The sequence below is a fragment of the Bubalus kerabau genome, chromosome 10 (genome assembly GCF_029407905.1).
Source record: "Bubalus kerabau isolate K-KA32 ecotype Philippines breed swamp buffalo chromosome 10, PCC_UOA_SB_1v2, whole genome shotgun sequence".
Classification (NCBI taxonomy): domain Eukaryota; kingdom Metazoa; phylum Chordata; class Mammalia; order Artiodactyla; family Bovidae; genus Bubalus; species Bubalus kerabau.
The window spans coordinates 59,888,336-59,915,320 of NC_073633.1; the positions used below are offsets into that span (position 1 = coordinate 59,888,336).

General features: G+C 36.2%; 2 protein-coding genes across 9 annotated transcripts in view; one reads left to right on the forward strand and one right to left on the reverse strand.

The window, feature by feature from the left end:
- CCPG1 (cell cycle progression 1) overlaps positions 1 to 1,198 on the forward strand; it is a 42,068-nt gene extending 40,870 nt beyond the window's left edge. For 5 of the 6 annotated variants that reach the window (XM_055537890.1, XM_055537892.1, XM_055537894.1 and 2 more), the window contains one exon: positions 1 to 1,198. In XM_055537890.1, the coding sequence (XP_055393865.1) occupies positions 1 to 190 (190 nt within the window). In that variant the 3' untranslated portion in view covers positions 191 to 1,198. The other variant, XM_055537893.1, reaches the window with a different exon arrangement.
- Positions 774 to 26,985, reverse strand: PIGB (phosphatidylinositol glycan anchor biosynthesis class B). 3 transcript variants are annotated; one of them, XM_055537898.1, is made up of 12 exons: positions 26,697 to 26,985; positions 23,804 to 23,936; positions 23,271 to 23,388; positions 19,737 to 19,841; positions 18,043 to 18,173; positions 15,101 to 15,241; positions 13,762 to 13,813; positions 8,070 to 8,236; positions 7,089 to 7,153; positions 3,603 to 3,816; positions 1,475 to 1,655; positions 774 to 1,146 (listed from the first exon to the last, which is right to left on the reverse strand). In XM_055537898.1, exons 1-12 carry the CDS (start codon positions 26,830 to 26,832, stop codon positions 1,009 to 1,011), a joined length of 1,581 nt encoding a protein of 526 aa, XP_055393873.1. In that variant the 5' UTR covers positions 26,833 to 26,985; the 3' UTR covers positions 774 to 1,008. The 3 variants fall into 3 exon arrangements, with proteins under 3 accessions (XP_055393873.1, XP_055393871.1, XP_055393874.1); XM_055537896.1 differs by having other exon boundaries at positions 8,070 to 8,281; XM_055537899.1 differs by lacking the exons at positions 23,271 to 23,388; positions 23,804 to 23,936 and having other exon boundaries at positions 8,070 to 8,281; positions 26,697 to 26,905.

Genomic DNA, 26,985 nt, shown 5'->3' on the forward strand with positions numbered 1-26,985 from the left:
TCGACCAGATAAAAAGCAACGTATGGTAAATATTGAAAGCTCCAGGCATCGAAAACAAGAGCAGAAGCACCCTCAGCCACAACCTTATAAAAGGGAAGGTAAATGGCATAAATATGGTCGCACTAATGGAAGACACATGGCAAACCTTGAAATAGAATTGGGGCAGTTACCTTTTGATCCTAAATATTGACCTTCACAACTAAGTTAAATTAGAAAACTGTAACAGAAACTTGGATGCTTTCTTTACTGTTTGGTGTTGAAACTAAGATGAAATTATCAAGATAACAATGTCTTTTTATCATTTCTAAGTATAGTTTGATGATTTTATATTATTACTCAGAAGTAACAAGCAAAAGCTTACTAACTTGCATTTTCCTGTTATTTAGTTTTGCTGAATTTTTTTTTTTTGGCACTGGAAATGTTCAACTGTAGTTTTATTAAGGAAGCCAAGCATGCAACACATTTTGTGCATGAAATGAGACTTCCTTTCAGTGTATGAGCTTAAAGCAAGCTCAAATCATACATGACAAAGTGTAAGTAACACTGATATTTGTGTTAAATTTCCAGTAGAGCTTGAAAAAAAAGTACATTGTGATGGAATTTCATCTTTAACATTTTATAACCTTACACTTGCTTCTTGTCTTTTTGTGGGTTCAAGAGCCCGTTGATTTGTGAAGAATTTGCTGCCTTCTTATGAACTTGCTGACTTGTTCTCTTGTGAAATTTCTTGCACATCTGAATACTGTGGAAGAAACAATAAAACTACACCATGAGGAAAACTAAAGGTCTTTATTTAAAATCTGGCATTGCATTAATATATGATTTTATATTGTGATTTTTTTCCCCATATATTTCCTCAGTAGTGCTGTTTGGTAAAGCAGTTCATAGTGGTTTTTGCTAGTTCCATGAGTTTTACCCAGTGTTTAGTAGCATCTTTCAGCAACATCTGAATATTTCTGCTCAGCAATCTCTATTTCTCTGAGAAAGATCTAAACATAGTTCAGAATTTCATCTTTGGTTGAGTTTCTCATTTAACTTCCGTTCATAGACGTATATGTGACTTCCAGTTCGACGCTCCGGAAAGTGAGTGTGGAAGAAAACGGCAGTTCTCTCATAGTTGTTTGAAATTAGGAAAGGACTTATTTCCTAGAAGGAAGGAAATGTTTTTAAGCAAATAAAAGCCACCTTTTGTTGAGTACTTTTCATGAATTTAAGAATGACCTATTTGTTCTTCTCCAACTTTTTTCTTAATAAAACAATGCAATTTCATAATAAAATAACTCATGGTAAGTAACACATATTCCTTGGTAGTTCTATAGAACTAGGGCTGATTTTGACCAGGGAAAAGACCAGTTAATAAAATATGTGTTGAAAGGGACCATTAAAAAAAGTGATATTGTCTATTTATCTGAGTGTTTGCTAAACCTGAGGTAAAATAAAATACCAAGTTATAGCTTTTTTCATATTCCCTTACCTCCTCCAAGACGCTAAAGATGATCAAGTGAGTAGGCAGTTGTGAATCATTTTGAAACTCCATATACAACCACTTTAAGGGATTTAGATAAAACATATCTGCTTCAACTAGATAATCAGTTTTTCCAGTCAGGTCTGGGGGACACTGGAGAAATCTCATTGGAAGTGGGTAGTGGACATGGCTATAAAAAGAAAGTTACCATTATAGTTACAAGAAGTTAAAAAAAATTGTGACAGTTTTCAAATTACACTTAAGATACATCATGTTTACATAACAAAATGTGAAATCTGAATCTAAACTGGGTTTCACTTAAGGTGAAGAGGCACATCTTTAATGCAGTTTTCTCAAAAAATGGAGACTAAGATTCTTATTCAGTGTAGGTAGCATAACCTCAAGTCCAAAGTAAAGAGTGAAACTCCATGTGAATGTGGGAAGTCAGTCCTTAGCTTGTGGGACTCAATACTCTCTAACATTAGTAGGTGTTCCAGGCACAGGGGCTTTGGGGCTTGTTAATAAGAGAGTAATATCTGGCAAAGCAGAAAACTGGTCATGAACCCGAAAGGATAAAGAATTCTTTGTTCTTCTCCTCTTTCTGCTCTGAATTCTTAAGCGACAAGTTTTTCCTATTTCTTTTGTTGTTGTTAAATATTTATATAAGTATGATTTAGTAAAAAGAACAACATGGGTTCACGGATCAAAATCCAAATAAGTAACGGTTTTACTGTGGCATTGGAAGATTAGAGTATATGTAGTCTATGGGGTCGCACAGAGTTGGACACGACTGAAGCGACTTAGCAGCAGCAGCAGCAGAAAAGGTGGATTAAGCAGTTACTTGGGACATGCAAAAAGACATGTTTACAACTTTGCCTCAGAAAAATTAATATAAATAAATATTTGATAGAGGTTTATTTTTATCTGTGAAATGTGTACAAAGTAAATTTACACAGGATCTTAATACTTCATGACTTTTACAATTTTGAAGATGAAGGTCTTGCTTCAAGGGGAAAGCAGAAACAATTGAGAAAAGGCTGCCAGCCTTATATTTCAGAGGTAGGTATCATACTTTTGTGTGTGTGCGCGTGCTCCATTGTGCATTGTTGGAAAAACCTAAGATGAGAACTAGGTGAACTATGCAAAGCCTAAGATACCAGTCACTACAACCATGTATGGGAGAGCATCATGGTACCTCTAGGATTCCTGTTCTCTGTGAAGTTACCACTACTGAGAATGTGGGGAGAGTGAACATCCCTCTCTCAGCTCTAGTCTTTTTTATATAGACTAGATCCCATCTTCAAGTTAAAGGGCTGTTTGAGGTCTTGCATCCATCTAACTGGCTTTTGCTGGATAATCCCAGTTTTCCAAATAGCCTATTAATGATTGGCATTAATGATTGAGTTAAGCAGAGTATTCCAAAAGTGTTCAATTACTGTAAAATGATACCAACTTTGATACTGACTGAATGTGCACATGGAAAATTAACTTCAGATTAACTCTAGACAGGTAAAGAATTTTCTAAAGGAAAGCTGTTTTCTTTGTCCTTTTATCCTTATTAGGCAATTGATGTATATAGCTCCCTGAAATACAAGCTTAGTGTCCATGATGTATTTTTAAATGCCCTGCATAATTAAGGCACTTTCACTGTTATTTCCCAGACACACTTAATCCAAGCATTAAAATATCACCTAATTGAATTCCCTAACTTTTACAGGCAAGACAGCTGATATCTAAAGAAAGTAAAAACACTGGTTTAAGACCAGGACAACAGTCCCCATCAGTAAATCTGGACTTGAATCCTGTGTTCTGAGATCATTTACAAATTATGTAAATATAAGATGTATCACAAAGGTTTGTATTAAGATCAATGATACCTGATTTTTTTTTTTTTTACTAAAGATTACCTTTTAAAGGTAGTATAAAATGCTGTATAAGTTTATTTGATCAGATTATTTAAATGTAAGTTGTTTTGAATATTAAAGTATATTTAAAAGTGGTATATGATTTTCATTGACATAAACAGGAGTTTCAAATGCCTTATAATCATTTGACCAATTAATTTAAATTCAGGAATCTGAAAGGAGTTTTAAAGTAGTTTTTATAGTCATAGCATTTAGTGAACAACTTTTATTACCTGTAATAAGGGGTAGAATGACAAGGCATCATCATAAGTACTGAAGCTGAAGATACATTTGTATTGTTGTAAGAGAGTTCTTGAATATTAGTCATGACATCAAGAGTACCTCGTTGATGAACTAAACCAGTATAGAGGGCAAGGAGCATATTTGATAAAAACAGAAAACTTAGAGCTGGTTTCTTCCATGTTTTCAAGTTGTTTAGCGAGTATCCTATATAAAGATAGACACATTGAATGGTAACACTGGTAATTTTTTTTCTTATAGCTAAGTGAATATTAATTGCAAATATATTTATAATCTTTAATGGAAGTGTACTACAAGCTGAAATGCTGTCATGGAAAAACATGTAATAAGCATTGGGTCATGTTTGTAATTTCTCTTGACTATTCACTGTCATTGTCCAGTATCATCCAGGTCTTGACCTTTTTCTAGAAAAAGGAATTGACCTATAGGGAATCCAGATTTGAATTCTAGCTTTGGCATTAGTTTCCCCATCCACAACAGTACCTTTTTCAAATATTAGGGGAAAATGTGGGTACAGCGCCAGTCCTGGTACATAGTTGATAAATATATAGAACTTGCTTTTATTCCATTTGCTTATCTCTTTTATCTCCCAAGCACTAGTGACAGATTGTGTACATACAAGTCTCAGTAATTCTGGAGGAAATGTAACGATGTATTATTCTTAGAAAAAAATACCACTAGGCTCCTGGGAGACTTTCAGTGGTCAGTTTGTGAGTGGTGGCGTGGATCTCTTTCTGGAAGTAGATTTATGTTTGTTTCTTTCACTGTTGTGTTGGGCAATCTGGAGATGCTGAACAATTAAGAGGGTATAAGTGATGCCTCTGAGCATGGTCATCAGAGGGAGGGTATGGGAACCAGTTCTGTAACACTGGTTATCTGACTTTTGAAACAGCACAAGTGTGGTTTGGCTAAAAAGATTAGCATATGGAAAAACAAAGTGGCCTAATCAGAGACAAGCAGGTCTGCAACGGCCACTGTAGTAAAAACAGATTAAGCAAAAACCCAGCCCAGAACTGGAAACAGCTCAAATGACAAGTTCAGTCTAAGAATTTCAGCATTATTAGACTAGTGACACCTTTCTTCTACAGGTAAGGAAACTGAGGTATAAGGTTATACAGTTCACTAAGGATCAAAGCCAACATTCTGATCTAGAATTAAGGTGTTTTGGGTAGGATTGGGGAAAGTTCAAATTAGGCAAGACAAGTTACTGTAGATTGAAAAAAACAGCTGTAGTTGTTTCTCTTCCTGTGTCCTGTCCCCACACTAGCCTGAAGTTTGTCCTCTTAATTTAGCTTGGCTTTGTTTGACTAAAAGAATGTGGTAGAAGTGGCAGTGTGCTGGTTCCATGCTTGGGCCTCCCTTGGATCCCTGCCTACACCCAGCTTGTTCAGCACCAGATACCCTGCTGGAGAATGAGAGCCCACAACAGAGCTGAGGTGCCCTGACCAATAGCCAGCTGAATCCCAAGTATGCGACAGCCCAGCCTAGTTCAGCAGAGCTGCCTACCTCCTCCGCAGCTGATTATATTTGCCTAAGTGAGCTCAGTGGAGAACTACCCACCTGAGCTGTCGATTTGTAAATAATTGTAAGCCACTGAGTGTTGAGGTGACTTGTTACACTGCAATCGCCAATAGAATTGTCATGTTTATATAAAATCAGGTTAATATAGGTCACATAAGAATAGAGTAAAAACAGATTTGAGGTACAATGTAACTCAAGGTTTCAAGTGGCTAGAAAAGAAAATTGGGCCAGAAAACTGCCATTTAAAACATCTGGAACTCCAAGGAGACTGTTGTCTGAAATCATTCCTGAACATCCAGACTTTGGTCTAGGTGAACTCACTACTTAACTAGTCTTGTTGTTGGAACTCGGCATAACAGTTCTAATTCTTAGTGAAACTACAAGTCTCCAAGGAATCAGAATTCTTGGCTCACTCAGGAACCTTAGGTACACGTGTCTGAGGGAAAAGCTCACATCCTGTTAGAAGATCAGGGGTTTTTCTAGGTCTCTGTCCTTGAAGGATCTGAATGGACACAAGATGGAAGAAAGGCAGATTGTTTTCATTAGAAAGGTGGCTCTACAACCCACACGAGCATTTTATCTCAGTGTTTGGGACTGGAAACAGGTTACCAAGACCCTCCCACTTAAAGATTCACTCTCTTGGAATGGGAATGAGGATTTAGACAACTTAGTCTTTAAAACACTCTGTTAAAGACACAGAGCAGAGAAATAGAATGGTGGAAAAAACAGATTATAAAAATGGAATGTAACCAAGTTCCTAAATTAACGAAAACAAAATGTGCACAGAAATATTTGTCCTCCAGTAGCATCTGGCAGTGTTCACCTGGGTGAAAAGTAAACAATTGTAACTAACTCAAGTGGTTGTTGAAAAAAACTAAATCTGAATAGTACTTTATGAACAGAATTGTTCTGTTAAATGGTCCCACTATTCTAAAGACTTGCCAAGTAGCTCTTAGACTTTTATATTTTTGTGTCTGCATCTGTAGATGAAGTATGACTATATAAAGATACTATATGACACTAACTTTCATTTTAGTACTTTAGATATTTCAAATATATAGATATGTATGTTTGTGTCTAAAGAGAGTACATACAGCTGAGATGTGGGAGACGATATTTATACTTGACCAAAGAAGGCTGCTTAATGAATTTGGAGGGTTTTCTGTTTGTTTGTTTTTTAAGTAAAAAGTTCGATACCATTAATGCCTTCATTTTTATGAGCCTCCAGGTCCAGTTTGATTATCATTTCTTCCTTCCATAGTCCAGTGATTTTTCTTTTTTTAGTGATTAATATTTGAAGCAAGCCAACAAATCATTCTGAATTAAACTTTAATAAAGTTTCAATTCATAAATTTTCCAGACCAACATAAAAATTCATATTTTCCAGAGCTTAGTAATATAAAACTTTTAGAAGTCACATGTAAAAAACTTACTGCAAAGACCTAGTGGAGATACGGAGAAAGGTGGCAAATGAAACCAGAGGTGTGAATCACGTTAAAAACTGCATATGCGTTGGGACTGAGTCTTGAAGGGATAAATGTATATAAAGCATTAAAAACTAGTTTCAACATTAATTTTCCATTTGTGGAATGCAGAACTTGTAGTTTAACCATAAATTTAAATTAGCTATTCTGAAATAGATGTATTACTTTTTAGTGAAAGATTTCTAACAGCCAGAAACACCACCATCAAAAGGTGCTATAGATGCTGGATCCTTATATTTTTATCTCACTTTACAGGACACAGGAAAAAGGGCATTTAGGGAAGAAAAAGGATATTTTGGCTGCAGAAAGGGAAAGCTGCAGTAGTATAATCAATTTGTAATTAAGGAGCAATCCTTACTTAGCCTAGTAGAAAATAATATTTTAGAGTTTAATAAGCATTGACTGTCCTTGGTTTATTATTGTTTTTTTCCTCTATTTTACAAAAATACTTACCACAGAACACCATACAAAATGGTAAAACTGGATAGATAAACCTGAATTCTTTGTGGCTCAACATGCTATAATAAAAAGAAGATATTCAAAGAAAATATTATTTTCTCATATTAAATGATACTTTAAGAAATTAATGTATTTAAAATGAATATAATTAACATCTGTTTTTGTAATTATGAGACTGAGTTTCATGCTTCAGGAATCAGTCTATTTTTCAGTTATATGGTGGTGATGATGTGTTAAAAGTAATGCCAACAGTTGATGTCAAAGTGAAATTCTAAAGTACAACTGCATTCTAAAAAAAAGAGATTTCTGTTACCAACCCAAGTAATATGACTCAAATTTCAAATAGAAATGCATACATTTTCATTTAGGAATACAGTACTTAAAATTGTGGTGGTTTCTGTTTTTTAAAAGCAAATACAATTTTCAACCTCTTAAAATTGAATATAATATTATTAAGCAAACTATATGTATCGGAAGGGCTTCCCTGGTGGCTCAGACTGTAAAGAATCTGCCTGCAATTCAGGAGACTTGGGTTTGATCCCTGGGTTGGGAAGATCTGGAGAATGTATTAAAAGTATTCAGATGGTCTGAGCATCAGCATTTGTTTGATATTTAAATGCTAAGTCATGTCCGACTCTTTGCAACCCTATGAATTGCAGCCCACCAGGCTCCTCTGTCCATAGGATTTCCCAGGCAAGAACACTGGAGTGGGTTGCCATTTCTTTCTCCAAGGGATCTTCCCGACCCAGGGATTGAACCCACATCTCTTGTGTTACAGGCGGATTCTTTACCACTGAGTCACCAGGGAAGCCCTGAGAACCAGCATAAGCACTGCATTTTCAATCTGCTAAATAATCCCCACTAACAAATCATAAGAATTAATGAACCTGCAAAAGATGAATAGTTTACCTTTCAAAGAATTTAATTTCTTGGTAACATTTAAAAAATGAACTATTTGAACAAATAAAATCTTACCTATAAACTAGCAGTGTCCATAGCACAGTCACCAAAAATATCCTGTACCTCTTTGGGGCTAGAAAGCAGCCATGAATAAAGAAGGGTAAGTGAGTACCCAGGACAGCTGGAAATCCTTGACTGAAGTACCAGTGCCATGGATGACAGCCATAAAATGATCCCAAATCCTGCAGCACATTGAATTTCAAAAAATTGTATTGAACCAGAGTCCACTGGGATAGTTGAAGGAAAAAGAAATAGAAATGTGTTAATGCCAAGTATGGGTTTTTGGCCTTAGGGAATTTGGCATAATCATGAAATTAAATCAGAATGGAGTCTGAATACTAGGTAGTTTACACTGATAATTTTGAATATGCAATAATTCTTTTTTATACTGTTATGGTTTATAATAGTATACTGAATACAGTTCCCTGTGCTATATAATAGAATCTTGTTTATCCATTATCCATATAATAATTTGCATCTACTAATTGTAAACTCCCAATCCAACCCTCCCTCCACCCTCTTCCCCTTGGCAACCACAAGCCTGTTCTCTTATGTCCCTGAGTGTGTTTTTGTTTCACAGATAGGTTCATCTGTGTCCTATTTTATAGATTCCACATATAAATGATATGGTATTTGTCTTTATCTGACTGACTTCATTTAGTATGATCATCTCTTGTTGCATCCATGTTGCTGCACATGGCATTATTTCAGTCTTTTTTATGGCTGAGTAGTATTCCGTTGTATGTTTATCCATTTATCTGTCAATGGATATTTACAGTGTTTCCATGTTTTGGCTATTGTGAATAATGCTGCTATGAACATAATGGTGGCAGTATCTTTTTAGATTTAAGTTTTGTCTCGATATGTGGAAAAAGTCCCAGGAGTGGGATTGCTGGATCACATGGTAATTCTGTTTTTCATTTTCTGAGGAACCTTCATACTGTTTTCCATAGTGGCTGTACCGTAAGCTTACATTCCCACCAAAGGTGTAAGAGGGTTCCCTTTTCTCCACATTCTCTCATGCGTTTGTTAATTGTAGTTTTTAATGATGGCCAGTCTGACCAGTGTGAACTGGTACCTAACTGTAGTTTTGATTTGCATTTTTCTAATAGTGACGATGAATATCTTTTCATGTACCTATTGGCCATTGTATTTCTTCTTTGGAGAAATGTCTGTTTAGGTTTTCTGCCCATTTTTCGATTGGGTTGTTTGTTTTTCTGTTGTTGAGTTATATGAACTGTTGGCATATTCTGGAAATTAAGCCCCTTGTTGGTTGTATCATTTGCAAATATTTTCTCCTGGTTCAAGTTGTCTTTTTGTTTCTTTTTTATGGTTTCTTTTTGGATATTTTTCTTTTTTTAAAAATTTATTTTAATTGGAGTCTAATTACTTTACAATATTGTAGTAGTTTTTGCCATACATTGACATGAATCAGCCATGGGTGTACATGTGTTCCCCATCCCCATTTGTTTATATTTGTTTTTATTTCTGTTGCCTTGGGAGACTGACCTAAGAAAACATTGGCATGATTTATATCAGAGAATATTTTGCTTATGATCTCTCTTAGGGAGTTTTATGGTGTCATGTCTTATGTTTAAGCAGCCATTTTGAGTTTATTTTTGTGTATGGTGAGACAGGGTATTCTAACTTCATCAATTTATAGGTAACTGTCCAACTTTCCTATTACCAGTTGCTGAAGAGACTGTCTTTTTTTCCACTGTATATTATTACCTCCTTTTTCAAAGATTAATTGACTGTAGGTGTGTGGGTTTATTTCTGGGCTCTCTATTCAGTTCCATTGATCCATATATCCATTTTTGTGCCAGTACCATGCTGATTTGTTACTGTAACTTTGTAGTATTGTCTGAAGTCTGGGAGGGTTATGCCTCCTATTTTGTTCTTTTTCTGTAGGATTGCTTTAGCAATTCAGAGTCTCTTACGGTTCCATATAAATTTTAGGATTGTTCTAGTTCTGTGAAAAATGTCATGAGTAATTTGATAGGAGCAGTCACATTAAATCTGTAGATTCTCTGGGTAGTATGTCCATTTTAACAATATAAATTCTTTCAATGCAAGTGCATGGGATATCTTTTCTATTTCTTTGAATCATCTTAAGTTTCGTTTATTAATGTTTTATAGTTCTCAGTATATAAGCCTTTCACCTCCCTGGTCAGGTTTATTCCTAAGTATTTTGAGTGGTGTGATTTTGAAAGGTTTTTTTTTTTTTTTACATTCCCTTTCTGATATTTCATTGTTAGTGTAAATAAATGCAAAGGGTTTATGTATGATAATTTTGTATCCTGCTACCTTGCTGAGTTCATTTATCAGTTCTAGTAGTTTATGTGTGGAGTCTTCAGGGTTTTCTATAGATGGTATCATGTTATCTGCTATAATGACAATTTTGCCTCTTCCTTTCCAATTTGGATACCTTTTATTTCTTTTATTATCTGACTCCTGTGGCTAGGACTTCCAGTACTATGTTGAATAGAAGAGGTGAGAGTGGGCATCCTTATCTTCTTCTAGATTTTGGTGGGAAGGCTTTCAGCTTGTCACCATTGGGTATTAAATTGGCTATGGGTTTGTCATGCATGTGTGCTCAGTCGCTCAAGTCATGTCTGACTCTGCAACCCCATGGACTGTAGCCTGCCACGCTCCTCGACCCATGGGATTTTCCCCAGGCAAGAACACTGGAGTGAGTTGCCACTTCTTCCTCCAAGGGGATCTTCCTGACCCAGGTATTGAATCCACGTCTCTTGTGTCTCCTGCATTGGCAATCATATTCTTTACCATTGAGCCACTTGGGAAGCCCATGGGTTTGTCTTAAATAGCTTTTATTAATAGCCAGGACATGGAAGCAACCTAGATGCCCATCAGCAGATGAATGGATAAGAAAGCTGTGGTACATATACACAATGGAGTATTACTCAGCCATTAAAAAAAATACATTTGAATCCGTTCTAATGAGGTGGATGAAACTGGAGCCTATTATACAGAGTGAAGTAAGCCAGAAAGAAAAACACCAATACAGTATACTAACGCATATATATGGAATTTAGAAAGATGGTAACAATAACCCTGTGTATGAGACAGCAAAAGAGACACTGACGTATAGATCAGTCTTATGGACTCTGTGGGAGAGGGAGAGGGTGGGGAGATTTGGGAGAATGGCATTGAAACATGTATAATATCATGTATGAAACAAGTTGTCAGTCCAGGTTCGATGCACGATACTGGATGCTTGGGGCTGGTGCACTGGGATGACCCAGAGGGAAGGTATGGGGAGGGAGGACAGAGGAGGGTTCAGGATGGGGAGCACGGGTATACCTGTGGCGGATTCATTTCGATGTTTGGCAAAACTAATACAATATTGTAAAGTTTAAAAATAAAATAAAATTAAAAAAAATAGCTTTTATTATATGTTGAGATATATTCCTTCTATACCCACTTTGGCAAGAGTTTTTTTTTATTATGAATGTTGAGTTATGGCAATGCTTTTTCTAAATCTAGTGAGATCATGTGGCTTCTGTCTTCTGCTTATGTGTTGTATCACATTGATTTGCCTATGTTGACCCATCATTGTGAACCTGGGATGAATCCCACTTGGTCGTGGTATACAATCTTTTCTGTGTGTCTTTGGATTTGGTTTGCTAATATTTTGTTGAGAATTTTTGCATCAATATTCATCAAAAGTATTGGCCTGTAATTTTCTCTTTTGGTGATATCTTTTTCTAGTTTTGCTTCTTAGAATGTCTTTGGGAGTGATCCTGATCAGTATAAGCTCTTCACATGTTTGGTAGAATTTGCCTGTGAAGCCATCTGGTCCTGGACTTTTGTTTGTAGCAAGTCTGTTTACAGATTCTATTTCTCCTCTAGTGATTGAAAGAGCACAATTCAAGAAGAAGTGAATCAATTTCTTCTTGATTCAGTTTTGGTGGACTGAATGTTTCTAGAAACTTGTCCCCATTTCTTCTAGATTGTCAGATTTGTTGGCATATAGTTGTTCATAGTATTATGTTGCTTTGTATTTATACAGTATCAGTTGTTAACATTTCCTTTTTCATTTCTTAATTTATTGGGTCCTCTCTCTTTTCTTCTTGATGAGCCTGGCCAGAGGTTTGTCAATCTTGTTTATTACCCTTTCAGAGAACCAGCTCTTGGTTTTACTGATTTTTTTCATCTCTTAATTTTCTCTCTGATCTTTATTATTTCCTTCTTTCTGCTGACTTCTGATTTTGTTTTTCTTTTTCTAACTCTTTTTAAGTGGTAAGTTTAGGTTGTTCATTTTAAAATTACTTTGTTTTTTGAGGAAAGCCTGTATCACTATGAACTTCTAAGAACTGCTTCTACTGCGTCTGATTGATTTTATATGGTTCTCTTTTCATTATCATTTATAATAACAGTGAAATTATTTATTTTTACAAGTATTAATGTGTTCTTTGCAAAACACTAGGTTTTTGAGATTCAACAGAGTATAATTGTTTATGCCCATTTTGACAGTGTAGCATGTAGACATAAAGAATTAATGAAAATAATTTTTATATGTGTTTGGTACCCATATTAAAAATTTTACTGTAGTACCACCTTATGGCATCACACATTACCTATTAAGATAAAGCTATGAAAACACTGCACTTTGAATTACAGCATAAAGTAGGTAATAACAACAATAGCAGCTAACATTAAGTGCTCACTTTTGCCATGCAGTGTTGTAAGCATTTTACATGTGTTATCTCATTTAATCCTCCAACCTGAAGAGACAAGTACCACAATTATTTCCAGATAAGGAAACTGGCAAGAATAACTTGTCCAAGATCTTACATCTTAATACACTAGGCTTTAGACAGTAGCATCTGATTCCAGACCTATAAGTGACTTAAAAACCGGGAACTAAAAATCAACCAGAGGCTGTTACCAATTAAATTAAACCTATTACCATTATTATTAGATTAAACCTATATTGATGCTTTTGAACTATGGTGTTGGAGAAGACTCTTGAGAGTCCCTTGGACTGCAAGGAGATCCAACCAGTCCATTCTAAAGGAGATCAGTCCTGGGTGTTCTTTAGAAGGAATGATGCTAAAGCTGAAACTCCAATACTTTGGCCACCTGATGCGAAGAGTTGACTCATTGGAAAAGACTCTGATGCTGGGAGGGATTGAGGGCAGGAGGAGAAGGGGACGACAGAGGATGAGATGGCTGGATGGCATCACTGACTCGATGGACATGAGTTTGGGTGAACTCTGGAAGTTGGTGATGGACAGGGAGGCCTGGCGTGCTGCGATTCATGGGGTTGCAAAGAGTCGGACACGACTGAGCGACTGAACTGAACTGAACCCATACTAAATCTATTACCAATAAGATTAAACCAGATGCTTAAAGAATATTCTGGTTAATATGAATTCTGAATAATTGAGGTTAACTAAAATCATTTAAAAGTTAACCTTTATTGTTACAAACCTGACAATAGTACTTTAAATGTATTTCTTAGAACTTCAATTAATACACAATTCTGTTATATGGCAAGTACAGCAAAGTGAACCAAAGGCATATGCTACTAGCTTTTTCCTAATATATCCCATATCATTAAAAAATATGTTTTGCCTATGTTTCCAGATACTCATGGATTAAAAAGTAAGGTTGAGTTTTTAGTGTAATAAAGTGACTATATTAAAGTAACTTAAAAAAAAAAAAGGTTAATTTTACTTACTTGACCAAAAAAAATACGATCAATTATCAGAGACAAACTCAAAGTGACAAATCTGAAAAACAAAACAGAATAGTGACTAACACTTTGAACCTACTGAAAATCCAGTAATGGCATATGACTTAGTGGCATATAGCATCAAAAGCCACTTTAAAAATGCTTCAAAAGTTTCTCCAGCTGAATATGGATTTACACGTTTTGAAAGATATTTCACTGAGAAAAGCTGTATTTAAACTTTTTAAAAGTAATAAATTCTGTATTACCTATTGCTGCATAATGAATTACCACCAAATGTTTTGGCAACCTAAAACTATGAACATTTATTATCTCACAGCTTCTGTGGGTCAAGAATCCAGGCAGAGCTTAGCTGGGTATCTCTGACTCAAGATCTCATAACTTTTTAGGATATTGACTGGGTCTGTAGTTTCAGCTGAAGGTTCTCATGATTTTTCCCTACAGCATGCATTGTCACTTCTCAAGTTTCTCACACATAAATTAATCATAGTTTTTAGCTGTCTCCCCGAACTGGAATATGTAATTCATGAAGGAATGGACTTTGTTTTGTTAAATTGCTGTATCTCTAGCATCTGGAACAGCACCTAGCACATATTAGGATTAAATATTTGCTGAATGAATGCTTTACAATCAAAACAGTGTTAATAAATCTGAGAAATGACAACAGTGGCAACTTAGCCACCATGTGATTTTGTCCTTTTTTAATAGCTACCAGAAATAGCCTGTACAGAGTGAATATATTTAATATATTAAAAAGATCACTGTTTTAAGTGTCAAAGTACATTCATTCCTTCAATGAATAATTATTTTGTATATTCCACTAGGTACCTGGTATAATTCTGATCCTAGGAGCTCAAAATATAGTTAGAGAACCTGGGCTTCAATCCCATTTTCATCATAGCAACCCAGTGACACTGGCTAATTTAATTTCATCAAGCCCTCCATTTTCTGTATCACAAAGTAAAAACACACCTACATTGCCTAGATCCAAGAATTGTGAAAATCAGGTAATAAGTTAATATATACTGTATGGTTATCATAAAACCCCATACAAATGTGAAGGAATCAAATATCCTTAAAATATATTTGAAAAATATTTAAGAAATAAAACATAGGAAAGTTCTAATTTAGAAAAACTCCCAGGATCATTTAAGCAAATTAAAATACTCAGAATCACAACTAAAAATATAAAATTGGAAATACTATGTTTCCTTGGTCTGATAATTCTCAGTGATATTAGAAGATATACCTGACTAAAAAGATGTAAAATCTTGTTTATAATCTTTAATTTATTAAAATTAATATGATGGATTGTAGCCATACTTACCCTACAGGTAAAAACTGATGTAGAATAAGATCAAGCTTTCTCTGTTCTTGCCAGAAATGTCTGAACAGCAAAGGTATCCATGGAATAACAGCTGTGGGACGGATTATGAAGGCAAGTGCCACCAGGGATGAGTACTTCACACTATACATAAGGAAAAGGTATTATTAAGACAACTTGGAAGTGAGTTCAGAGGTTATCTATTTACTCTGTGGTATTATATATATTTATTTTTTTAATTAGAGCATTTTCTTTTTGGTATAAATGGCTATCTGAACATGGGGAACTTACCTAAACTTTATGGTTCTTAATTTTTCTCATCCATAAAAAAGAGGTAATATGTAAGGTCTTTTCCAGCTTTACTTAATATTCTAGTATTTCCAAGTAAGAAGTTATTCTAATCTTAATGTTAGTTTTATTTACTGAGAGGTATATCAACTTTTAACCATAAAACTCTTGTCAAATCCTTTTCTGGTGGAAGTGTCTCCTACCAAAATAAAAGACAGTCACACATCTTCTAAGGGGGAAAAAAAAACTCTTTTAAAGAAACATTGGGATTATTTAGGCAATGATGGGCTTCTGGGCACATGTGGTTTTGTTCAGAAAGTAGGCTTGTAGTTTTGCCCATCTGAAAGATACATATATCTGTGTATACATATATAGATATACACCTGATTTTAATAAAGCTTACTGTAAAAACCTATATGATCATGGATAGAAATGTGGGTTTTTACTATTAGGACCTCTCTCAATAAATAGTTGAAGGAGAGCACCTAATAATTTAATCATCAAGATGACAGTAGCAAAAGAACTTTATGGTACTATGATACACCTATTGACTAATAAGTAACTATAAAGAAATTTCCAATGTTGGTGAAGATATAATAGGGATTTCAAGTTCAAATTCTTATGGAGACCAGGTAAGTAATAAAAATTTGCATGGAACCTCCAATAGGGTCATGAAGGAAGCTTGGCCCAGAATGTTGCCAGGCCTTACATTTTTTCAAGAGAAACTAGAAATCAAGATTTTAGGTAAGATCTCCCAATTTAAAAAATTTGCCAAGTAGTTAAGGTAAAGAACAAAAACACTGAGCAGGTGAAATAAAACACCTCTGGCTTGGTCTGAACTTGTAGTCAGCCTAATTGCAAATTCTGCCATAGTGAAACTACCTAGAGGATGCCCAAATGTATCTAGTCCTACCTAACCTCACTCCAAATTTTCCAACTTGGATTTCTTACTCCTTTCTGAATATTTCTACATAATTCTTACTGGAATTTAAAATCAAAGTATATGAAATATACCCCTTAACTTTCTCACAAACCTGTTTAGTGTCTAGTATTTAATAGTATCACTCATTTTCTCAGTCTAAAAATTTGGAGTCACCTTAAATCCCAACTTTTCATCCTACACATCCACTTTCCTTCTTATTGCCGTGATTTTACATCAAGTCCTCTCACTTGCCTAAAATCTTCTCAGTGGTGTCTCCTGTTTGGAATCTTTTCATAGTCGTCATTTCTGATTTTGCAGAAAGATTTCTTAATATCATTGTCACCGTCAATACTTACTCAACACTTACTGTGTAACAGGACACACTGTCTATAGATTCTCATTTAATTCTTGAAAGTGGCTCTATTCTCATTTGATAGAAATCAATGTTTATATATCCTCATCTATAGGTAACGAAAGTGAATGCCTATTCTAGCAGTCAAGAGTCTTAATGCAGAAATGATGTTATTTGGTTTGATCCTCAACAACCTTGTATATAAGGAAGAATGGATACTAGCTTCTTAACTAGATTCCCAGATTTTCTAGCTTTCTCCCTTTTAATATATCCTCAGTATTGCTACTAGGAGAGAATTCTAAATCAGGTTTAATTGTGTCATGCTTCTCAAAGCTACCGGTACCCTGCTACTTACAAAATCTGAATTCTGGAGAAGGGCAAAGTGCCATGATAGCCTCATTCCTCTCTTCTCCCACGCATTAGCTCCTCCAGACAACCTGCCCAGAATACAGTGAAACCCTATTCTGATGTTCCTTTTTCTTAGTATTTTATACCAATTTATATAAACCCAAACCATGTCCATGTATTTTCTATTTGCCATCCAGGATCTACTCTCTGTTCTTCACCTGCCCAGGGTGTAGGGAGGGTGACCTATTGGACTGTATCAGTGGGCTGCCTTGCTCTTTGGCTTCTCATTAGCATTGGTTAACTGGAGGGCAGAAGAGTCAGTGTATGTTATTCACCCAGCTCTTACCTTGCTATGGATAAAGGCTGGCTGTACCCCTCTATTGTTGGGGTCCTCTCTAAGAGCTCTAGGGATTTCAGTAACAGTTTCCTCTCCTTACTCCCTGAGGCCAAAGGATAACAAAAACTTCTGTGTGACTAGTCCTCAGGTGCTATGCTATGCTATGCTATGCTATGCTAAGTCACTTCAGTTGTGTCCGACTCTGTGTGACCCCTAGACAGCAGCCCACCAGGCTCCCCCATCCCTGGGATTCTCCAGGCAAGAACACTGGAGTGGGTTGCCATTTCCTTCTCCAATGCATAAAAGTGAAAGGTGAAAGGGGAGGCGCTCAGTCGTGTCCGACTCTTAGCGACCCCATGGACTGCAGCCCACCAGGCTCCTCCATCCATGGGATTTTCCAGGCAAGAGTACTGGAGTGGGGTGCCATCGCCTTCTCCATCAGGTACTATAGGTATCCCCTTACTAGCTTTTCTAAACATTGTTTATACCTTTGTAAACAGTCCTTTTATTCAACTCTCTTTGGTTATCTAGTTTGAGTATCTCTCTTTCCTGCTGTAATCAACTGTGAATTTGTGGTTCTGATAGCCTTCATGAATATTGGGGGAGTCCACTGGATATTGCAATATATTAATAATTTAAGATTTTTCAAAACCATGCTTTAGAGTTTTGTACATAATTGTAATAGTACTGTAACTCACCTGTTCATAGACTTTGAACCTTCCAAAGGATAGTAGAAAAGGGCAATTATAGTGAGAACAGTTTCCATGGTGTTTGTAAGAGTTCTGGTACAGCAATACCATGTGAACCAAGAGCATAACTGGCAAAAAAACTAAGAACAATTATAAGCAAATATATATGGAGTAGGAAATGGAAAAGCTTAGTATTATCTTCTAAGGAAAATAGCAAGCAAGTCTAATGTTAAAAATGGGCATGCCCAAACATTGTTTTTTAAGAAGTTATATCAAACACATGTCTATGATAATCAGATCTATATTTGTTAAAGTTAAGTTTATTCTTTCAGGTACATTTCATTTGATTTAAATCTCACTTCACACTAATAAAAGATATAAAAAAATGCAGATTCCTTGATGGCAGAGTTTAAAGACTGAAATTCATAGCTAGAATTTAATAATCAGTATTACTCAAATTGTCTTATATTACTGACAAGTATTTACTTGATATTTTTATTGACCTGGTTTGGAATGTCCTGTTTCCTGATGGGAAATTGAAGACAACACACACACACACAAAGTGACTTATCAGGAAAAAGCATTAAATTCTAATTTGGAAATTGACTAAATTAATAAACTACTTTTTGGTAGAACATGCAAACAGAAGCATCATTAAGTCTGAAAAACAAATGCCTTTAAAAGAAATTTCTTAGTTGCTTCAAGGATGTTAAAACATGTCATACCAGCTTCCTATCTCTTCCAATGCAGACTTTAAAACATGTTCCCAGTTAACTTGTGAAGTTAAAGGCTTTTCCTGAACTAGACGATCATAGTGCTGCCACTTTGGAGGAAGGATTTTAAAGGCATTATGTCTCTGCTGTTTTAGGTTCAGCCTTGGGCAGTGTATATAAGCACAAACTAAAGAGACTGACTGAATCCTTGAAGGACTCAATTGCTAAAGTAATCTGTATTTAATGCAAGTCAACATGCTATCTGCAGAAATGTCATATTAATAATTAATGTTAATAAATTAACACTAAATTGTATTTCAGAAATGTGTTGGTAAATTGGTTATCTGGAATTTGAAACATATTTGCCAACAGAAATATAAAAAAGGTAATAAGATTTCTAAGTTGGCTTATATAAGCTTACTTAATTGATAACTCTTTTTAGGATAGTTTAACTGGGAAAATCATTCAGGATTTGAATGGGAGATTGAGAATCTCCTCACTGTGAAGTAAGTCAAATAACAAAAGACAATCTTCTGTACTTTTTCCATTATTCTAGCCAAAAGTGAAAGTGCATCAGTGAGAAGAGAATTCTTAGGCCTGAGTTGCAGGTAGTTGGAGAAATAGTGAAAGGATTGTAAACAGCTGAGGTAGTCCATGTGGTAGGCAATAATTTAGAACTGTTCCTACTGAATATTATGGCAAGTGAGACAAGGACTGAGCCGAGTCATGGTGCTTCCCAAGGCTGTGTCCTAGGTTTCGGCCTCTCCAGGGTTGCAGGGCACCAATGGTTTCTGCCATGTAGGGCTCATTCAAGGAGACAGCATATCCACCTGCATCTTATTGTTCTGAATTATGGAAGTGCCTTTGTAAAGTTGTACAAGTTATCTTCTGAAACTGCCTTGGGAAATCAGTCATGTTGACTGCCCTGTTCACGTGCTTCATGCTCACAGAAATGAAGGAAATAGATTTTCTAACGTGTTTTAAACTTACCACCCATCGTGCTACTTGCTGATTTTCTAGTTGCTTCATTAATGAGTAAAGCCTCAAGTCTGCTATAGCAGACAGAAGTGCTTGGGCAAGTCTAGGAATCCAAATCTTCATTAGTTAAAAAAAAAAAAAAAAGATATTAAAAACATCTGGTTAGTTCACACTTTAAAACCATAAGAAATCAACAAGCTTATCCAACATTGATTGAAAGCCATTCTTAGTTTTAAAAAAAGATGCATTGTTCTATTCTTCTGCAAAAATACCTGTTTTTCTACAAAAAAAAACTACATTAATTTTCATGGAAATACCAAAAGATTGCTTTATCTTTCCCGTTCTCTCTATAATATATGTATTACAATACTATTAATTTTAAGTAGCCAGCAGCCCATTTCATTGTGTGAAGGCTCTATTTTAGAAGCACATTTAGTTTTCATTAGCAAAACAGTAGGTAATTTTAAATGAAACATTTACAATACTGTGGGCTAAGTATCATACTAAGTACTTCATGTATATCAGCTCATTCAGTCCTTCTGTCAATCCTATGAGACAGGATTATAAATGAGAAAACAGGGACAGAGAGGTTAAGTGATATCCGCAAAACTGCAGAGCTAGTTAGTGTGGAGGTCAGGATTCAAACCCATCTGCCTGATTCCAAAGCTCTTAGCTACTGAACTACATTGCTTTGCTATCCTGCAATATCAATAATGTGAGTTGCTTCTTTTTTGTAATCTATTATTATAGAAATATGGTTTTCAGATTATATTAAAGAAGAATAAAAAGTAAATGTATTATAACACAGTTACTGATTCTATATTATACATTAATATCTTTGAGTTTTAAAATGTGTCACAGTTATCATTAACAAACTAAACACTTGCTGGTAGATCACAACTTAGTTTGTTCAGAAGATGTGTTTCTAAAAATTTACATGTACATCTGTATTTTATTGCATCAAACGACTAATTTTACGTTATAATTAGACCTGCTTTACTTTCAATTGTCAGCGATTTCTAACACTTTAGCTTTATGTCCTTTATCAGTACTCTGTAAGTATATGTTTAAATCATAACGGTACATTGTACTTCATAATTCCACTTAAACTGTGCCCGTAATATACAGTAAAAGACACCTCTGTACTCCTCTTCTGTTTGCCCTGCAAAAGAATCTATCAGCCTCCTCCTCACTTCCCAGGTCTGCAAATACTTCATGTGAAAAGTTAATTTCGCTACAAACTTGATATGAGCTGAGTGTTGAGGTAGCCACTAAAATACTAAAAGAATTCTTGTGCACTGAGAGAAGTATAGTTATTTATGAACTTAATGAGCTACTATATTCTGAGCTACTTGCCCTAGCTTTCAATATTGTGTTCAGTTTCAAGACCCACATTTTAAGATTAGACATTAATAAATTACAAGATGATTATGAGGTTTTAAGACTGGAGATGTTTATCCTGGATAAATAGGACTTTTTGAAGTGTTATGTAAAAAATCTTGAATTTAAAAGTAGATAGATTTTAGCTGAACACAAAAATAAATGGAGTTGTAAATTTCTAGTTGTTAGCAGTCTCTCCAGACTTTATCATAATTTTCCAGGTTATAATAAGGCCTTGACAAGAATTAAAGTGTTACACATGGCTGCTGGAGAATAAAAACTAGTGTGATGGAGTAAAGAGAAGATGGAATGTGACAGGAGTGAACCCTGAAGATTAGGCCTTTGTTGGCAGCTTACCATTCTATATTCCTGTTCTTTAAGATCCTGACCCTTCCTTTCCTGAAGCTCCAGGAGCTGGATGTCTATGTGCCATCTTCTGACTGATCAAAACCCCCACTGTGGTACACCGCTCCCCCTCCAACAGGTCTCCCTTCTTATCCCTCTTCTCACAATATTCCAAGCCAGTGCTCTCCAGTATAAATACAATGTGAGCCATATACTGAATTTTAAATTTTATAGTAGTCAAAAAGTGAAAAATGTCAAAACAGGTAAAATGAACCTCAATACTTTTATTTAACTCATTATATCTAAAATATTTCAACATTTAATCAATGTAAAAATTACAGAAATATTTTACATTCTTCTTTTGCTCTAGTTCTTTGACATTTGGTATGGATTTTACACTAAGAGCACATCTCAATTTGGACTAGCCACATTTCTAGCATTTCCAGTCTTGAGTAGCCACATGTGAGTCGTGGCTTCTGTATTAAACAGCAGAGCTCTAAGCCATCCTTAATTCTGTCCACATACCTTATGAAGTTTAGAGAGAAGTTATCTGGAAAGAGCACTGGACTGTGAATAAGTAGACATAAGATCTGCTTTTAGCTTTTAATATGCAGTGACTTTGGTCTGTTTTCTTCATCACTTCTCTGACACCTTCTGGTTTCAAAATTATATAATCTATTTTAAAATAATCAAGATGAGAGTATGATGACTGACAGAATCATAATGGTTCTCTGTTCAAGTTCTATCTTGAAGACTCCTTCATTCATAATCTAACCTATTCTCTAGGATAGTATATACATTTGGCTAGGCAAATATGAATATCCTGCATATCTAGAAGCTAGTGGGTAGTCGTGAGAGATGAAAAAACAATTCACAGTTCCTAACTTCTACGTGTGTTAATGGGAGAAACAACTCCTACTGCTCTCAATTTTCCTTCCCTGTGATATTCTCAAATGAAGCATCAATTTCACCAATATGGGTCTTTGTTTTTCACTAATGGGTAATTAGGTATCATTGTAAAGGGGAGGGTACAATACAGCCTTTAAAAAAAAGAGAACTAAACAAAACTCCACAACCTCGGTGTTTTTCCAGGCTTCAAAAAAACCTTGCAGGATTTGGGCTGCCTTTAGAATTCTGGGCCACTTCCCGAACAGAAAATGGGGAAGGGCCAAACTGTTGAGTCCAACTTGATAGCTTAAAGGATGTTGATAATGAGGTTAGAAAAACTTCTGCACCGTTAGTTCTTCTTTTGTATCTTTTCTTGGCCACTGACCCCAGAAATTCATTATCTAGGGATTACAACCCTGCTCACTCTTGATGGCTAATTACTACACACCACAATGACTGTACATATCAATATATTTTTGTCAAGTTAATTTGCCTAATTTTTAATTTCAGCACTAAATCCTGAGTAGGTTTATATGTATTTAGTTTTCATAGGCTCACATAACATGGCTTTATGTTTACAAGTTAAAAAAATAAGATATATCACTTTCTTAAGTGATTCTTTTATGAAGGAAATTTACTTTTAAAGTACAAATATATAGTCATTCTGAACATCTGTATATCTTAATAGAACACTATTAAGCAGCAGAACACTAATGCTTAACGTTTTTAGCACATATTGAACGCTTACACATCACCGTGTGTCTTTGAACCCTGGGCTTCCCAGATACAGAGTTCAGTAACAGTAGTCTTTTAAAAACAAACTTCCATAAATAATAATTAATTATCATTAACATTTAATATTAATATTCATTAACCTTAAAAAAAGGATGAAATCTGTTAATGACTATTTTGATTACTTTTATTTAAACTTACCAGCAAATGAACACTATCTTTCCCCAAAAGATGCAGAATCTTGTAAATGCTTGCAAAGATTAAGGGGTAAGTATAACCCCTCAATCTTTCTGTCCATTCCCAGGTCAAATAACCATAATTAGTAATATTAAGGACTAATGTTAAGTAGCATTGAAACAGAACCTCTTTTCATTTCTACATATAAAACTTATTTTTCAGCAAAGAAGCTTAAATAAAAACATAGTATTTTATACAGGGTATTGGAAATAAAAATGTAGTTGGCTAACTAAACAATTTCTTCAAAGCAGGAATGTTTTTTACTTCATCTATATCCTCCACATTACTGAGCACTGTGGGAATATATGCCAAAGGCTTAGTACATTAACACCAAAGAAAGTACAGAAGAAATATTAGCCTAAAATAATGGCACACTTTTATAGGTTAAAATTACTCGGAGAAAATATGGAAAATTGATTGAAAACAAGTCAGAGCTGACACAGTTTCTGAGATGAATACACATTTCTAGTCCAGGAATATAAAACTACAAAGGATATTTGAAAACCATACGATGTGCAACTTCAAGAGACTGCCAGTATTCATCTGGAACAAAACTTGTCTGGACTAAAAAGCAGTTACATATTCGTAATGCTATTATAAACAAGACCAGATAAATGTTTTCACCAAGATCTGAAAAAAATGAACAAACAGGTAATTGTAGCACAAGAGTCAGGCAACTTCCACTTGGAGAATGAAAATCTGCTCTGATGGGCCCCTTGCTCAGGTTCTGTTAAAGTGCAGTAGTGAATTCCAGCCCCTCCACACTACTCAAAAGCAGACCTGGGTGGAAGGTTAGACAAAGCGCCATAGCGTCATCAATGGGGGATTACCACTCCTTTCATTTAACAAAGCAAATATTAAGATACATTTTGAAAAAGATTGGGTTAACTAAGGCCTTAAGCTAATATATGTGTATATAATGAAAGAAACCAGCTAACAAATTACTAACTTCTGAAGCAACATTTTGTATGTGTGCATATACTGGCATATAAAATGGTCCTTTGTACACTTTAAATAGTCCTTATTGATGCTTTTGTATGCTAGGCACTGAAGTCATTCCTTTACATGCACTATGTCCTTTAGTCCTCATTGCTAGGGGGAAGGTATCATTAGCCCTATTTTATATGAGAAAACTGAGGCTCAGAAGTTAAACTGCCTTCTCCCAAGTCAGAAAGGTTGTAAATAAACAGGATTCAAAACCAGGTCTGTATGTTGACTGGAGTCCTGCTCTTAATCACAAATGGACATCTTACACACTAAATATTTTTTAAATGTGAATTTAGTTGCCAACACTTAAAAATCAGATTTTATGTTAACATCTGTATTGTAGCATATCAAAACTCCTTAAGATCTGGCAACATAGAGCTCAACTGGGAAACAACTGGCTGGTACTGAAATATAGGCTCCTTTGACTTGTTACTTGTATTTAGCCTTGCCTCTTCTGTCTCCTGACAACTTGAGTTTGCAGCCTGCCTCTGATCCACTGTGAGTCTTTTACTATCATTCTGGGTTCCTGCACTTTCATTCCTTATTCTTCAGGAACATTTCCTTTTTTAAAATTGAGGGTAATTAAAATATTGTGATGGTTTTTCCATGCATCAACATGAACTGGCCACGGGTACATGTGTCCCCTCCCTCCCTCCCTAACCCCCCACCCCCACCCCACCCCACTCATGGCGCTGCCTTTGAGTGCCCCATGTCATACTCAGACTTCCATTGGCTATTATTTTACATAGGTAACACATGTTTCAATGCTATTCTCTCAAATCATCCCACCTGCTCCTTCTCTGGGTCCAAAATGTTCTTTATGTCTGTGCCTATACTTCCCTGCACATTGGCACCATCTTTCTAGAGTCCATCGTTCAGCTGTCAACATACACATGCACTAATACATGACATTTGTCTTTCATACTTCACTCTGACAGGGTCTAGGTTCATACACCTCATTAGAACTGACTCAAATACATTCCTTTTTAGAGCTGAGTAATATTCCATTGTGTATGTGTACTATTTTCCAACGGACAACTAGGTTGCTTCCATGTAATAGCTATTGTAAATAGTGCAGCAGTGAACACTGGGGTTCTTTTTCAATTCAAGACAATCTGTACTTTTCAATTCTGGTTTCCTCAGAGTATATGCCCAGTAGTGGGATTTCTGGGTTGTATGGTAGTTTTATCCCTAGTTTTTTAAGGAGTCTCCATACTGTTCTCCATTGGTGGTATCAGTTTGCATTCCCACCAACAGTGTAAGAAGGTTCCCTTTTCTTCACACCCTCTCCAGCATTTATTGTTTGTAAACTTTTTGATGATGGCCTTTCTGAGTGGTGTGAGATGATTCCTCATTGTGGTTTTGATTTGCATTTCTCTAATGAGCAATGTTCTGCATCTTTTCATGTATTTCTTAGCCATCTGTATGTCTTCTTTGGAGAAATATATGTTCATGTCTTCTGCCCACTTTTTGATTGGGCTGTTTGTTTTTCTGGTATTGAGCTGCATGGGCTACTTATATATTTTGAAGATTCTTTGTCAGTTTAATTTGTTATCTTCTCCCATTCTGAGTGTTGTCTTTTCACCTTGCTTATAGTTTTCTTAGTAGTGCAAAAGCTTTTAAGTTTAATTAGGGCCCACTGGTTTAATTTTGTTTTTATTTCCATTACATTAGGAGGTGGGTCATAGAGGATCCTGCTGTGATTTAGGTCAAAGAATGCAGGAACACATTTTAAATGTTCTCACCGGTGCATTCAAGTGCCCCTTGTGAACTTTAATCTTTCAGAAACAAACCTCCCTACTGGACTGTATCTGCTGTCCAAAAACCTTGTTCTCTCCTTTTCTCCTCTTTACTTTGTGGCCTCAGGCAGAAAAAACTGTACTCAGAACTGGCCCTTAAATAACAGCCTTCGGCACATACAAGGCACGCAATATATAATGAATAAATGAGGAACCTATCTACATACCCCCTCCGACAGATCAAAATCCCACTTGCTGAGGTGATGTTTCTCCTATCAGGGTGACAACGAGACCAAAGAAGGCGGAGGGGCCAGCAGAAAAAAGCAACGTGGCGGGGGTCAGACCTGGTTCCACTCCAGGAATCAGCCCTCTGTACATACGAAACTTTGGGAACACTGGGTCAGGGTGGCCACTCCCTCGCTGACTTGGGATGGCCACATCATGCTTATTCACCTCACATGGCTGCGGAAAGCTGGCACAAAACAATGCAGAATACAGTGCCCTGCAAGAGACGGGGATCCAGAATCCCATCTCCAGCGCAACGCGATTTCTTGGCACACCACGCCCCCCCAACTCCCGGCCTCCCAGTAGATGGAGCCCTCGTTCAGGGTCGCCGATTTCCCGCCACCACCACCCAGCTCGGCGTCCACACCCACTCACTCACCCCCACAGCGCCCGGTGCTCTTCTGCGGGCTGAGATACAAGGTGGACTTTCTTGTTCGCAGCTTCGTCTTCTCATGAGAGCGGTTCTGGAGACCGCGGAAAAAGAGGCCGCCGCCTCCGCCGTCGTCTCGCTCCATTCTGCATCAGCTTTGAGGTCCACTGGGGACCGCCAGCAGTCAACGTCCCCAGCAATGGATGGCTGAAGCGGCGCTCGTTGCTCTTTCGCCCACTAAGTTTGGCCTTTGTAAGCTGCCGTGCCGGAAGGCGCGAAGATAGCCGGGAAAAAGGCA

What these genes read in the sequence shown, in the direction of transcription:
- PIGB (XM_055537896.1), bottom strand. Translation starts at nt 26,832, where the DNA reads ATGGAGCGAGACGACGGCGGAGGCGGCGGCCTCTTTTTCCGCGGTCTC. An exon ending in CATTCTACCCCTTATTACAG is followed by an intron (nt 1,656 to 3,602) that starts GTAATAAAAGTT and finishes TTCTTTTTATAG; the next exon opens with CCATGTCCACTACCCACTTC. An exon ending in TCTTTAGCGTCTTGGAGGAG is followed by an intron (nt 1,147 to 1,474) that starts GTAAGGGAATAT and finishes CCTTCCTTCTAG; the next exon opens with GAAATAAGTCCTTTCCTAAT.